The 15,449-nt window shown below is 37.6% G+C and overlaps 1 protein-coding gene across 2 annotated transcripts in view; it reads right to left on the bottom strand.

Moving 5' to 3' along the window:
* Positions 1-15,449, bottom strand: part of MLIP (muscular LMNA-interacting protein) — a 249,380-nt gene that overhangs the window by 123,864 nt on the left and 110,067 nt on the right. For both annotated transcript variants that reach the window (XM_011960200.1, XM_011960201.1), the window contains exon 4: positions 7,026-8,597. In XM_011960200.1, coding sequence (XP_011815590.1) covers positions 7,026-8,597 — 1,572 coding nt within the window. The remainder of the gene's footprint in view (positions 1-7,025; positions 8,598-15,449) is intronic.

Here is a 15,449-nt window from a genome sequence, read left to right on the forward strand (position 1 = left end):
CTACATATGAATTTTTTATTCTAATTTGGAACACATTTCCTCTTAAGCATTTCAAGGCTTCCAGGTGCTAAACCAAATTCATTCATTTTCCTTTTTGGCTTAAAATTATTAATCATTCTAATGTGGAATTACAGGGTTAGAGTAAACATTAGCTAATCATAGGAGGTAAAAATGAGGGGCCTACACCTAAATCTGGCAAACGATGCAATAATACCTATTGATTCTCTCTAATTTCTAATCTATGCTTTCAGTTAACATTCAGTAAATATTTCTTAAATATCTTCTGCATGGTGCAGGTCAATGTTTAGGTTTGGAAAACAAAATGGCATTTTATTACTTATGTTTACCAGAGCGAATCCTGTTTATAAGCAATGCTAGTTGCTAGCTGCAATATAAATGTTGGGATAGAAGGTAAGGATAGCAAGAACACATTTTACCCCTTCAGAAAATATTTTCCACTGAAGTCATATATCCTGTTGCTGATGCCTAAAATTCCACCACAGGCTCTAGTAGTAAAGATCCATGAGGTCTCAAAGTGAACTGTTAGTTCCCTTGAGGATCAGGGGTTTGGACTCACAGTTACACTTTAAGTGCAGTAAATCAGGGGCCCCTAACCCCTAGATTCAATTGTCACAACAAAGTACCTGTTAGGAATTGGACCAAACAGCAAGAAGTGAATAGCAGGCAATTGTGGATGGCCGTCTAAGCTCTGCCTCCTATCAGATCAGCAGCAGCATTAGATTCTCATAGGAGTGCGAACCCTATTGTGAACTGCACAGGCAAAGGATCTAGGTTACATGTCCCTTATAAGAATCTAATGCCTGATGATCTGAGGTGGAACAGTTTCATCCCAAAACCATCCCCAACCCCCCAATCCATGGAAAAACTGTCTTCCATGAAACCGGTCCCTGGTGCCAAAAAGGTTGGGGACCGGTGCAGTAATTGAAAGAAGTGTGGATTATATAAACAATAGGATGAGGAAACCATGGTGAAGAGCCTCACTACCATCATGTCCAACTTCTTCCAGAAGCATTCCTGGGCAGAGATGAGAGCATCACTCTACATGTACACTTTCTGCTCCTCAGTGATCATGTCTGTCTTACCTGAGTCAGAATCTCCTTGACATCAGTCCTGAGATGAAAGCTCAACCAATCCCTAATCCAATTCATATGAGATTGCCCAGAGACTTCCTTATATCTGGATTACTGGAAGAGCACAATCTACAATGATCCTGATAATGGAAAATCTAGAGGTAGAGGATATAACTGTCAAAAACTGCCTGGCAAAGCAGATAGGCAAGGTAGCAACTGAGAAAACTTCCCAGAACAAGTCCCTTCCCAGGACTCCTCTGCGTCCCTCATTTTTTTTTTGTTTCTCTAACACCTTAGATGCATAATTTTATTTCATTTTATTATAATATTTTGCCATCCCTATCTGCCTGCTAGAACTTTTAGGGGAGAGATTTTATATTACTTGTCCTTTTATTTTCAACACCTAATACAAACCTGGCAGAGAAGAGATGTTCAGCAAATATTTGTTGACTTGAAGTATCTAATTGAAAATTACAATACGATTCAAAGACATGGAAAAACACAAATCCTTAGTGCTTTGTCTATGGTTCAAGTCCTAGACAAGCTTTGCTAATTAAAGACCCTCTTCCACCACTCCAAGCATGCCCTGAGAACATTTCTAACACAGATTTTTGAAGTCATTTTTCTTCGTGATGTGAACCTGTAACATTTGCTGCATTATCTTGATCCCTGTTTTTTCCTTTGACAATTCTCTTGAGTTAAACTGCACCCTCCCCACAATTAAAATGCAAATCCTGGCTGGCGCGGTGGTTCGTGCCTATAATTCCAACAGTTTGAGGGGCAGAGGCAGGCGGATCATCTGAGGTCAGGAGTTCCAGACCAGCCTGACCAACATGGTGAAACCCCATCTCTACTAAAAACACAAAAATTAGCCAGGCGTGGTGGCAGGTGCCTGTAATCCCAGCTACTCAGGAGGCTGAGGCAGGAGAATCAACTGAACCTGGGAGACAGAGGTTGCAGTGAGCCGAGATTGCACCGTTGTACTCCAGCCTGGACACTAAGAGCAAAACTCCGCCTCAAAAAAAAAAAAAAAAAAAAATCCAAACCCCCCCAGGGAGTGCGGGGTTGGAGAGGAAGGCAAGCTTTTGTCAATCATTGAACACCTGAGTGTGAACCATTACTAGGATCAATTCAGAGAGGCTAGCTGGAGAGAAGCACAGGAGTGGCACACAGAACTGCTCAGTATAGAGGCCGAGTGATAGATAGCATAGCTGAAAGAAGCCTGAGAAGTCAAGGATTCCCAAGAACTTTGTGAAGGAAGTGGAGTAAATGACAGTGAGGTAAAAAGAGAAAAACAAAATAAGAAGGCACATAACTCTAGTTTCAGCTGATTTTTTTTTTCATTTCACATAGTGGCTCTGATGTTTGGTGAATGTTTGTTACTCTACCTACAAAACATAATGGAAATCTTATTGTCACCTTCACTGCTATAACTTGACCATAGCCACCATCGTCACTCACCTAGATTGTAGCAATAGACTTCTAAGTTCTCCCAACTTAAACTTTCACCCTCTCATGATCTATTCTTATTTAGCAGTGAGATAGTTAAGACTGTCACTTATCTATTTGAAAACCTCCAAAGACTTCCTATCTCACTTAAATTAAAAATCAAAGACTAAAGAGTAGTCCACAAGACTCTCCTACAGGATCCGGCTCCCACCTACATCTCCCTCTGACAACCTCAACAACCTGTTCCTCACTGCTAGCCCAGAATATGTTCTTTGTATCTGTCAAGCACTCTCTGGCCTCAGAGCATTTTCCTCGCTATACTCTCCTAAGGAGTATCACCTCCTTGGATGTTACCTTCTCAAAGAAACCTATCCCAATACCCCAACATAACTTGTGACACCATCCCTTCTCTATTTCCCTTGAGAATCAGGGCTATCCATTTCTCCATGACACATACGATCTTCTGACACACACGATAATTTACTTATTTGGAGGGGTTATGGTTGATTGTTTCTCTTCCACCAAAGAATATAGTGTCTTTGAACAGGCATCATTGCATATTTTATTTGTTGCAATATCCTCACAGCTTTGAAAAGCACACATTTTAGGTAATCAATACGTATTTATTGAATGAGTGATTTTCTTGAACCCAGATTAACTATTTTAGCTCATGCAGACACATTCCATATTGCTCATTTTCCAAATTACATGTGATTCTGCAGAAATGGACAAAGTCACATACAGACTGCTGCCACTAAGTTTTCAGTGTGATGTATTTGGGAATGTTTTGATGTCTTAAAGGAAGGAGACTTTTGTGAATAAAACACCAGTTATAAAGTTTTATGAAATATAAAATAGCTCTCATCTTGTTCCCTAAATAAGCTATGTGTCCAAATAGCTCTAAGCCCAGGGCAGGCCCATCAATGGAGACTCTTTATAATTGGAACTAATCTTCAGACTATCTTCAGTAAGTGGCAGACTCTATGAGACTTTGATATAATGCTTGTCCCAATTTCCATATGGAGCACCATAATAATTCACTAGGATAAAAATTTAAATTATTTCATAAATGAGGGCAAAACAGATTGGGGACCCAGACACAACTCTGGGTGAATTTTGTAATATCCAGTCTTTTCCAAGTGAAAAAAAAAGTCTCAGGCAATACAGATGTTGATCCAAAAGTAGGCCAGGCATGGTGGCTCACGCCTGTAATCTCAGCACTTCGGGATGCCAAGGCAGGTGGATCACTTGTGGTCAAAAGTTCAAGACCAGCCTGGCCAACATGGTAAAACTCTGTCTCAACTAAAAATATAAAAATTAGCCGGATGCGATGGTGCACACCTGTAATTCCAGCTACTTGGGAGGCTGAGGCAGGAGAATCACTTGAACCCAGGAGGCAGAGGTTGCAGTGAGCCAAGACCATACCACTACACTACAGCCTGAGCAACACAGTGGGACCTGTCTCAAAAAAAAAAAAAAAAAAGGGCAGGCTGAGCAGCATTCAGACCCATCCTGTCTAAAGCAATGATTATAATGTGACATAGTATTTTAAACTACATCCGAATTTAACATATCATAGCGATTATATCACACAAATGCAAGCAGATTCAGAACCTTAAGGTTTTATCTATGAAAAAGAAATATCAAACACATTTTATATCTGAATTTAGCTCAGCATACTATGATCGATCCATTTTATTTTAATATCAAAGGACAGTAGGGCCCAGACTTTAAACTAATATCCTTCAAGCATTCATGTTTTAATTAGATGCCATCTGTATTCTATGATTCCTATTATTTCAGAATCTGGGAGTGAGTAAAGCTGACCTAAATCTAAAGTTCTTTGATTTCAAAAAGAGCCCTGTGCTCAGCTTAGCACCACACTGGAAGGAGCAAGACAAGAAACAACCCATGAAAGCATATAAATTCTTCGACATCACACAGCTTTTGTCTATTTCTTTCTATCATTCTATAAAATAATGTCACCAATTTAAACACTAGTCAAACATCAAAAGAGATTGGGGTAAGACTTATCTATTCCACATCCATTTTAATATGTTTTTTATGCTCAAGATACTATTTCTGAAAATAATAGATTGCAATAAAAAAAGTAGGCCGACTTTCTGATTTTTACCTAAAGAGATAATACAGCAAGATGCAAGGAGGAAATAAACATGAAAAAGAATAGCATTGACTCATAGTCCATACTATTCTATTTTTGCAGAAGTTATTATAAATTTTACCCATGATAAGAAGCTTTATTTTTCTGTTCAAAGAAATCGATTGATATTTTTACTGGCAGTTAAATTATAATCATTCTTCTTATTTTCCTGTTCATCAAATTTACCTTGCATTTCTTTGAGTTTTCTTTACTTGGAAATGTTTTACAAAGTAAAAAGCAAATGCTGAGAATTTTTCAATGTTGGGTGCAAGAAGAAAGCCCCAAAACAATAGGTCTTCAATAAACAGGCCTTTAATGTATCAAAAGCCCTTTGGGGCTCACCCTCTTCCAACTCTCTGACTATATGCAAAACAGGAGAAGGCATAAAGTGCAATGAAACACGCACAGAAATGCTTTGAAAAAGCTTCTAGAGTAAAATCACTTTTCACAAAACGAAAAGAATAAGTATATGGCAGCATGGTTTAAAAAATGATAGTTAATGCACTCAGGAAACAGTAACGATTAGATTGTCAGTTCTTTTTAAATACTCTACAAATACATTTTATAATCACATATATGTATTTAAAATATAATAAACAGGTCAATTTACCTCAAATAAGTAGGATTTTCAATTTAGAATCACAGAAGAAGTTAAATTTTATCCATCTCATTTGCTTTGAATGTTTAAAATGCAAGGACTTAATCTCCAATACATTTTGTAAATGAACCCAAAATTATATAAATTGGGAATTCTGGTTATAATTCCTTAATAATGATTTTCTTCATGAGAATTATAAAGTCAGGCTAAATCGCTAACATGAGTTATTTCTTTGTAGCAATAAATCGTAGTAAAAAAGAACATGGCTTCAACAGACTTAATATTATATAAATGTCAGCTCCGTAACAGACCCATAACCTGGACAATTATTCACTGAACTTCAGTTTCTTGGTGTACAAAATAGGGAAAATAGTATTATCAACTTTATATAGTTATAAAACTTAACTGACGTAATCCATTTTAATTAATTTTTCAACTATTTTATATACTAGCATAGTTCCTGACTCACAGAAAGCATTTGATATTGCTGCTATTATTACTATCAGATTATAAGGCCAATCGTCTTACGTCTCCACACACAGCCTTCTGGGATCATCTTCTGTATATTTGGTCAGGTTGTTTTCCATTTCTGAAATGCCAACTTCTTTCCTCTTCATTAAGTTAAATCCTAAATATTTCCGACAGGCCTGACATTTTTTTATAACTTCCCTTACTAACCATGTTCCATCACATTACTCCTATTATATTGAACTCAGTTGATGATTATTTATAATCTGACTTACACATTTAATTTTGCCTTACATTGGTTTTCTAGCTGTATTGTAGTTTTAATAACTGTATATAGCCTCTCAAAATTGTGTATGTTTTTTTTACTGATTAAAATTGAATTGTTCTAAGACCAAAAAAAAAAAAAAATCTCTTACTTCCCTTTAAAAGAAACCACACACACGCCAAAGAAAGCTAGTGTAGTGGTACACACATAGTAGGTATTTAATGCATGCTTTTGACTTGAAGTGTATTGTGACATCATTTACAAGATAATGAGGGTCACTTTATCCCTTCAACATGACATTCATCATCTGTAAAGTGACAGTGAAACATACTCTCCATGGTATTTCAAAGCTCTAAAACTACATTATTTCAATGTACTGAGCTGAAAATCACCACCCCTTCTTATGCAGGCACTTTGTTTTATTTTATTGATATAACAGCTATCAAATTCTGGGTGTGGGTGATTCACAATCTGAATTACTTGAGAATAGTTGGGAAGCCAGCATGCCTTAGTGTAGAGTTGCCTTCTGCTAGGAGAACGGGCTTGACTATGTCACAGGCCTGGATCTAAGATAATATTCCATTTTATATTAATCCTGTCTACTATTCCATCAGTACAGGATATTTGGATAGATGCTAAGGTCCCTGTTAATAAACCATGAGAAACATATTATAGTCCTGAATCGCAACTATTTTCTTTTAATTCTGTCATTAGGGCCAATGGTATAATAATACTCTTGGAGTCATAGATATAAGACGTTAGGAAGAGAAAGAGGATTTTCAAAATCAAAGAATTTGACTGAAACACATAATTCTATACAGATTATAATTCATTTACACATTCAAATATACCAAGTCCTGGTACCCTCTTGCACTTTTTCTTCCTTCTTGTAGGAGCACAATTAATACTATAATTATTGATTTCTGCCTTGGGGGGGAAAAGATTCTTCCCTGTTTCAAAATAAGCATGCACCATGCAACATGCAAAAAATACCTTTGATTTCTTATTTTCTGGGCCTGTTGACATGGACAATGCACAAGGTGAAATCAGCTCCTCTGTTCTTGTTAGAGATATGGGAAGTGATGGGGTTGAAACAGGTGACCTGTGGTTGGGGGTGCTGCTTTCAGATTTCCCAAGTCTTGAAGGCAGGGTACCACTGCCACAATGTGGATGCAGAGCTGAGGGACTGAGCTGGGGCACCAGGGTGGGCAGATTGGCACGAGGGAGAGAAGAGGACCTCAAGTTGGGAAGAGAGGCAGAGCTAGCACTGGAGATAGGGAGTGAAGGAAGAGCTGAAGGACTCAGCTCCTGGCCAGATAGTTGGGATGATGCTCTTTTAGATCTGTTTATCAGGCTTGAAAGAGCTGGGGAAGGATGGTAACATTTCTCTGAAGAAGAGAACATAGCTCTTTGATTAATAGGAGGAGACAGAGAAGACAATGCAGATGAGGCTAATGTAGAAGGGTAGGTGTGAATGCTTCTGGGGTTTTCTGAACTCCTGAGGTCACCATCCTGTTTACTCTTCAAAGAGGAAAGAGAAGAGCTTGGTGGAACAGGAGGAAGACCCACAGAACTGGATGCACTGGTTTGTAGCAGGGAAAGCATGGTATTGTTCTTCAAAGTAGGTGATGGTGTTCTCTCTACATTCATGGAAGCAAGGCTGCTACTAGGCTGTTTTGTAGGAGAGAGGGAGGGCGCCTGAGAAAGTGGAGTAGACTTGGTGAAAACAGGCAGGTGAAAAGATTGCTGGGTCAACTCAGAAACCTGGCGTTCCCCTTGATCTGGAGACTCGGCTCTCAGGGAACAACTTGAGAGAGATTTTTTAGGCGTGGGTGGGGTCTGCTTTGCTTTTTGATCAAGTGTGAGCAAGGAAGAGGCCGGGGAGTTGACAGAGAAGGTGGGACAGGATGCAGGGGAAAAGGGTCTTTGGTGGGAAGGGTTTGACTTGAGAATGGCAGTGAGAAGGGCAAGCCGGGAAGGCACCGGGGATTTTACCCCTGACTTTGAAAGATTTCCACTAGATGACATTTGGCTGCAGATGGTGGAAGAAGAGCCGTGGAAAGAGGAGGTAAATGGTTTGGGGCTCGGAGACAGTGAATGCGTGACAATGCGGACTGGTATGTACAAGGCTGAATTCGACTTCAGAGAAGCACTGGAGGACGGTGGAGGAGAAGAGGTTCTCGGACTTTCTCCGCGACTAAGGACATGCGAGGTTAAACTTGTCTTCTTGAGAACTTCAGAGGTCAGTCCAGGCTTTGGATCTGCCGCAGTTGAACGGGGTAAGTTAGAACCTGATAGTTGAGTGGAATGGGGAAACAGTAACGTCGAGGAGGTGCCCTTCGATGCAGAAAAGGGTGTAGAGTGAGCAGTAGTTTGAAAATACGTAGCTGATTCTTCCACCACGGCCCCACTGACATCCAGCCTCCTACTGTGGAACTCCTCTAGGACAGAGGCTCCCTCGAGGTTAACTGGGTCGGGTGGTGCGTTCGGATTAGTTGGAGAAACAAAGGAGAAAGCAGGTGGTTTACAGGCAAGCTGCTCAGAGGTAGTGGAAGAAGAAGTTAACTAGAGGAAAGAGAAATAGACAGATTGAAATAGGACATTATTTCTGAAACGATCAAAATATTCTTGTCACTTGTGCGATTATACAAACAATTTACACAAAAGGAGGCAACTTAAACCTCCGTAAAAATGAAGGAAATTCTGTTTTGCTAATGAGGACTTGCTTTGAATTTGAAATAAGATACAAATAAGCTGTGAAGTATTACATCCTATACCTCATTTATCCCACAGAATGAATCAATATAAAATTATATTGCATAGTTGGAAGATAGTTCGTCGACATCATCTAAAATAGTTATCTTAATTTTGAATTGTGTGATTTGGAAAGATTTAAATCACCATCAGTATAAATTGCAAATTTCACTTTGGAAAACTATTTTCTTCTATTGTAAGAATATAAAGCATGATATTATAATAACGACTACAAGCCTTAAAAAAATTTTAACACACTTCAAGGGTTTAAAATTCTAAGAGTTTCTACTACTTAACTCCTACATGCTGTGAACTTGGAAAAGTGCCTAGAATTCAAAAGATGAAACACCCAATATCAACACAGAATGGTAAATTGAGGGAGTGAAAGCAAAGCCCAAATTAGACAGGAAGTTTTAGCTTATTTTTCCTAATTATTTGCCAGAATGAATATTTAACATGAACATACAATGAATATTTAACAAATGATTTGGGTTATGCTGGAAGAAATAGGCTCTGTTGTATCAAAAGAAGCCAGAACACTTTACAAATATAATCCACCTGAAACAAGGAAACCCACCAATCCAAATAAAGAGGAAATAAAGAAACTAAATAAAGCGGAAATAAAGAACAATTCATCATTTTACGAGAGAAGCTAGGGAGAGCCTGTGAAACAACTGGATGTAGGTAGCCTTGTACCATTTTAAAAATCATCTAGTACTTTAAGATAAGTACTGAAATTATAAATATTTTGAACACCTTTTAAACAGAGGTTTCCCTTAAAAGTCATTGATTTGATTATGTCAATATATAAAAGAAATATAAACATGCATGCTTAATAAAGAATTTAGGGAATATCAATCATTTAAAATTTCAATAAATATTAAGATTTACATATAGATGTTGCATTAAGCACATAGCAGGAAAATGTATATAAACATAACAATCAAACTTAGCAAAATCTTTACAAATAAAGTAAAAGATGTTTATTGATTTTGCTTATAACATTTTCAGATTTCCATCAGACCTAATGCAGAGGTTTTCATGTCATATAGTTTTAATCTCTAAAAAATTTAAAACTGGCAGATTCAAGCAACTCATCCCAAACTTCCAAGTTTCTAAGTAAACATACCCAAAATAGTCCTTTCTTTTATATATATATTTATATGCATCCTTGCAACATGGAAGAATACATACATTTCTTGCTACATAAATAATACCTGAGTATTTTAGCATAACCCAGAATATGAGAAAATCAGATATAACTGAAAGTCAAGCAGAATTGAATCAAATGGAGGAAGAAAGCTTAGCAATTCACTCTTTTAAGTTTTACTTAGAAACAACTCTGCTTAGCCAATGTTTATGTAACTGATTCATGTGGTTAGATATATATTTAAATCCAAACACTACTAGCTGGGCAGCTGAATGTTTCTGTCACTACAAGCATGACAATGTCTTATCTGGAGTTATGCAATCATTTGTAGTTAAATATTTAATTAATGTTTAAGAAATTGTTCTCTTAGGGTAAATAGTATATTCAGATATTTTTTTTAACCACAAATGAAAAGTCTTCTCTAATTGCTTCCTATAATTGATCTCTCCTAATGAAAAGAATATAGAAACATTTCTAGACTGTGTAGTGTGTCTTTGCATGTTGTACTAAGCCTAGAATAGCTGTTTGGTAAAGAATTCTGTAAATTAATAACGGCAGTCACAAAACTCTCATTACCTTTTCAGTTCTGCTGTTTCCAAATAACTTTAATGTATATGACAAACTCAATTATTTACCCTGATTATTCACCAAATTATCACTATGCTAAGACCATAGAGCTGTAATCGTTAGGGTCTCATTCAGAGGAAAAGATTAACCTTTCCAACTTCCTCAAAACTACGGCTTCTAATGACCAAACATTCTACTACATTAATTAATATTTTACCTAATATAAGTATCTCAGAATTTTATTATACTTTCTAATATATTTAAAACATTGATTTTTGAGGAACTTCTAAGAGAAAGGCTCTGAAAAGTCTAAAGATGTTTACCATGTTTATATTAGTCTGCACATAATTTTTATTATATTTTCTTACTTAATATATTAATAAGTATATGCAATAAGTATATGCAACATATTCATTTCTAACTTACAAATATACCACAATATTATCCTAATTTGTACTAATATAAAAATGTGACACCATATTTTCTAAAATTCTCAGGAGTGAAGGATTCATTTTTTAATAAAAAGATTGATTTTTTGAGTTTCCCTAATTAATAAATTTTTAAAAAGAGGAAGTAAAGACATGAAAATATGTATACAGAAAGAAAAAATGGGCACCTGTCAAATTCTCAGTCAGTAGCTCAGAATCAGTCCTTCATTTTACCTCTTCCTGTAAATCCCTTTATTAGTGATCCCAAATTTCCCTATTGGCATCTATTTAATACAAATTATTTCCATCTCTTCTTCCTCTACCATTCATAACCCTCTATGTTGTTCTCAAGGTTTGTTACTGATACTCTAACTCCTTCTCCCTTAAAGCTGTTCTAGGTCTTCTTTACCATTTATTTCTTACCTCATCTGTATTGATTTCTTTGCTTTAAACACCTCTCTAGACCTACCAATGACCATGTTTTCCAGTCTCCAGAATTATGCTGGTTCCTTGAGTCCCCCTTGACATACAGTCTCTCAAAAGTCATTTTCAAAACTCTCTTCTCCTAGAAAGGCTATCTGGAACTCTGGAAAACATTCACAACAATTTCACTAACAGAAGATGCAATGTGCTCCTATCATTAGGTAAGTAGATGATTCTAATCATAAATTCACCCTCAGATCCTATATAATAGAGACCATCAATTATTTTAACAACCAATCTCTATCATAGAACTGCCTTGTATTTTTACTGCCTGTAAATCTAAAATAAACTGCTCCTGTGTATATTCAGTTTTCCCTGATGTTTCTATGAGATTTCAAAGCATTTGAATAAAAACTGAAGTGACTGACCTGCTACCTAGTATCCTGAATACTTTCTGAGATTCTGACAGCACCAAATGCGGATCACACATAGCTGTGCTCTTCCTCCTGAATCTGTACAGCTACATGAGGCAGAAACCCCAGATTCTCCCTTGTCGTCACATACCAATCGTCATATTATGGCAGCTTGGCCTCCTAAACTTACCTATTATTGATTTGTCCTCTTCTCTCTGATGAACGCTTGTAATGCTACAGGGCAGATTCTCAGCCTTTCTTACCTGAACACATTAAATAATCTTTTCTGGTGTTCTTACTTCTAGTTCACCCTATTTAACCCATCACCAGATTGAACTTTTAAAATCTGATCACCTATGCTCAAGACCTCATCATTGTTTTCTTTGTGTCTACCATGAACTAAAGATATTTCCTTCATGACAAAGCCCCTCTCTTGCTATCCAGTCTCATGCCCCTCATCCCCCATTTTTTAAGTTTCAGTAATACTTTGTTCAATCTCAACCTTCTTGCCAGCATTGCCAGCATTCTAGCTATTGTGGTTTCTTGCCAATCAACTTGGCAAACCTTTATTCTTAGACCAATCCCAGCAACTGCTGTTATGTTTCTAGACCTAGTCTACTAGAAGTTGCTATAAGAAAAAGAAAATTGATACCAGTTGTTAATTGGCAGGACCATGGCACCTGTTTTTCAAACTGCATCCGTACAAGGGCAGCAGCCCCAGCCGAGTGGGTCTGGTTTCCCCTGTACTGAATTTCCCTGCAGAAGGGGAGGCTTTCTCAATTCATGTATGGGCTGGGTGAGTCACTGTAGATTGGTTAAAGCACAGGTTCAATGTCTGTAGTCTCATCCCGGCCCTGCACCTCTCCATTTTTTGGTTGGTTGATTTGTGTTTTCTTTTTTGTTGTGATTGTTTGGACCTTGGCTTCCTCTACTGTTCTGATGAACAGTTTTCCAAAAACTTAACGTTCTCTACAAATCCTTAACCTACTGTTTTTCCCATTATGCTCAACAGAGGGCCTAGATTTCTTTACTCCAAGGAAAATTGAGATTACCAGGAAAGCAAATTTTGGTCATATCACCTTCATTCCCTTTCCCTCATTCTAAGGAAAGATGAAAGAAAAACCTTTCGCTTTTTAAAAGGTGAATTCTCCTTGTGTACTCTGAATCACAGCAACTCTTGCCCCCTTAGAAATCTCATTTCATCAGTTATTCCTCATATCCTATGTACTTATCCTTTTTAATTTTTTCCTAGCTCCCTGATCCTAACATAGATATAAAATAGAAATTCTCTGAATCTTTTAAAAACCATGATAATAAATATCATGGTGGTGAATAGTAAAAGTACCCACAATTCTCTGTTCTTTTCCATTCATTCCATCATAAACACAAAGTCTTTCGTTACACCTTTTAACCTGGATAGCCAAATGACTTGTTTTGGCCCATACAATATTATCAAATGTAATACAAGTCTTGAAAAACACTTGTGCATTGAGGCTTACTGGCTTGTTGAGTGCAGAACATTGCCATAATATGAATGAGCTCAGGCTAGTTTACTGGAAGATATAAGACTATATCTCAGCAGACAACTACTCAGCCACCAGACAGCTAATCAGCCACCAGCTAACCCCACAGCCAATCACTGACATGGATAAGTCACAGCAAAGATTAACTGAATCTAGCCCATATCTGCAGAACCACCTAGCTTAAAACAGCCCAAATTATTGACCAAGAAATTTTTGAGCTAAATAAAATATTGTGTTTTAAAACGCTAAATGTTGGCATGGTTTGTTAAGCAACAAAAGCTAACTGACAAAAACAAATATATACATGCATATCCAAAGCTCTTTCTGGATCTTATATTTCCCATAATTACAGGCCTATGTTGTTTTCTTCTCAGTCAAGTCTGTACAATATAATCACTGCCTTGAGTTTCTTATTTCTTGTAGTCAACACACCCAAAATGACTACCCAGAGTCCCAGCCTTGTAGAATTCCTTCCTTTTAAGTGTGGGTGGAAATGGTTACTTGCTTCTAACTGATAGAATATGACAGAGGTGAAGGAATTTTTCAAATGTAACAAAGGTCCTTAATCAGGTGACTTGTTAATTAAAAGGGAGGCTTATCCTGCATGGGTGTGACTCAATCAAGTGAGCTCTTTAAAAATAAAAATAAAAATAAAAAAAGGTCTTTGGAATTAGAGACTCAAAGCAACAGAGATACTTTTTCTCTGTTGCTGGCTTTAAGAGGCAAGCTGCCATGAATTCCACAGCCTCAAGGAAATCAACTCTGCCAACCTGACTGACACCTTGATTTCAACCTGGTGAGAGACCCTGAGCAAAGAACATGGCTCAGCCGTATCCAGACATCTGAGCTACAGAAACCAGGAGAAATAGGCAAATTTGTGAAGTCACTACATTTGTGGCAAGCTGTTATACAACAGAAAACTAATACACTTCCCACTAACTTCTTAACAGATTCCTCCTCCACCCTTACATGGAAAACTGTTATCACTACCATCTACAATGGTTTATTTTTCCTAAACCCAACAGGCACTTGAATCGCTTACCTTTCCTGATTTCTTTTCAAAGTGTGACTCTTCTAATCTCTCCCTCCTTTTCAGAACTTTTATTTATAGCCTCTATTTCATTACTCTTTCCTAGTATATTTCCTGTCTTTTGATGAGTCCTTTTCATATTCCTTCTCATCTTCCACCTTGTTCTTATGTGCTGCTACTTCGTTCTCTGTTACCTTTCTGGAATACCAAAAATGTATTCATCCCTCAAGTTTCAGCAACACTGCCTCTGTGAACCCTTTCTGATGGTCCAGGCTGACTTAGGCATCCTACCCATAGGCTTCCCACTGTTTTCTGAGCATGCAACCTTTTGTTGTCATTATTTCCAGGCACGTACACTTTTTAAATTCCTTAAAGGCAGATCATATGTCTATGTACCTCTAGTGTCTAGTGCATAGCCTACTACCTTCATACAGGAATAAAAGATAAATAAAATGTCTAGTAGATCAAGGAACAGAAGGATGCAGAAGCAGAAACATAGTTTCTCCTTGAAGAGGGTCTGATCCCCTCCCTCAGCAATTGCCCTCTTTAATTCTGCTCTAGACTCTGGGCAGTGAGGATGGGCAGGTGTAGGAAGAACATTGCCTCTGACCTCTGATTCAGTCATTACCTCCCCAGCCAAGTTCTGACATCAACAAGTCTTAAGTTTTGACATCAACAAGTCAGGAGACTCTCTTCTTAAAAGCCTACATCATCTTTCTGCTGGAATTGTCAAAGTGACTTGATTTTCCAGATATGTTCTTCCTTTGTACCTGGTTAATGGTACAAATTAATCCACCCAGAGGAAATAACAAGCTACCATTCAGAGACTATAGGGATTCTGCCAGCATCAGAGCAGAGCCTGGAGCTTCTCACTGATTCATAAAAATTCTCCTAAGTGCATCTAGTTTCATTCACTATGAAAGGTAACAAGACAAAAGGAGGGAATCATATACTCACCCGAAGCAAGAAAAGAAATGGAGAGGTAGCAGTGGGAAGATCACTGGAGAAAAGTTGTTAAAAAAATAAAATCACGGCCAGGCGCGGTAGCTCAAGCCTGTAATCCCAGCACTTTGGGAGGCCGAGACGGGTGGATCACGAGGTCAGGAGATCGAGACCATCTTGGCTAACA

This window comes from Colobus angolensis, unplaced genomic scaffold (genome assembly GCF_000951035.1).
Source record: "Colobus angolensis palliatus isolate OR3802 unplaced genomic scaffold, Cang.pa_1.0 Scaffold51, whole genome shotgun sequence".
NCBI lineage: Eukaryota > Metazoa > Chordata > Mammalia > Primates > Cercopithecidae > Colobus > Colobus angolensis.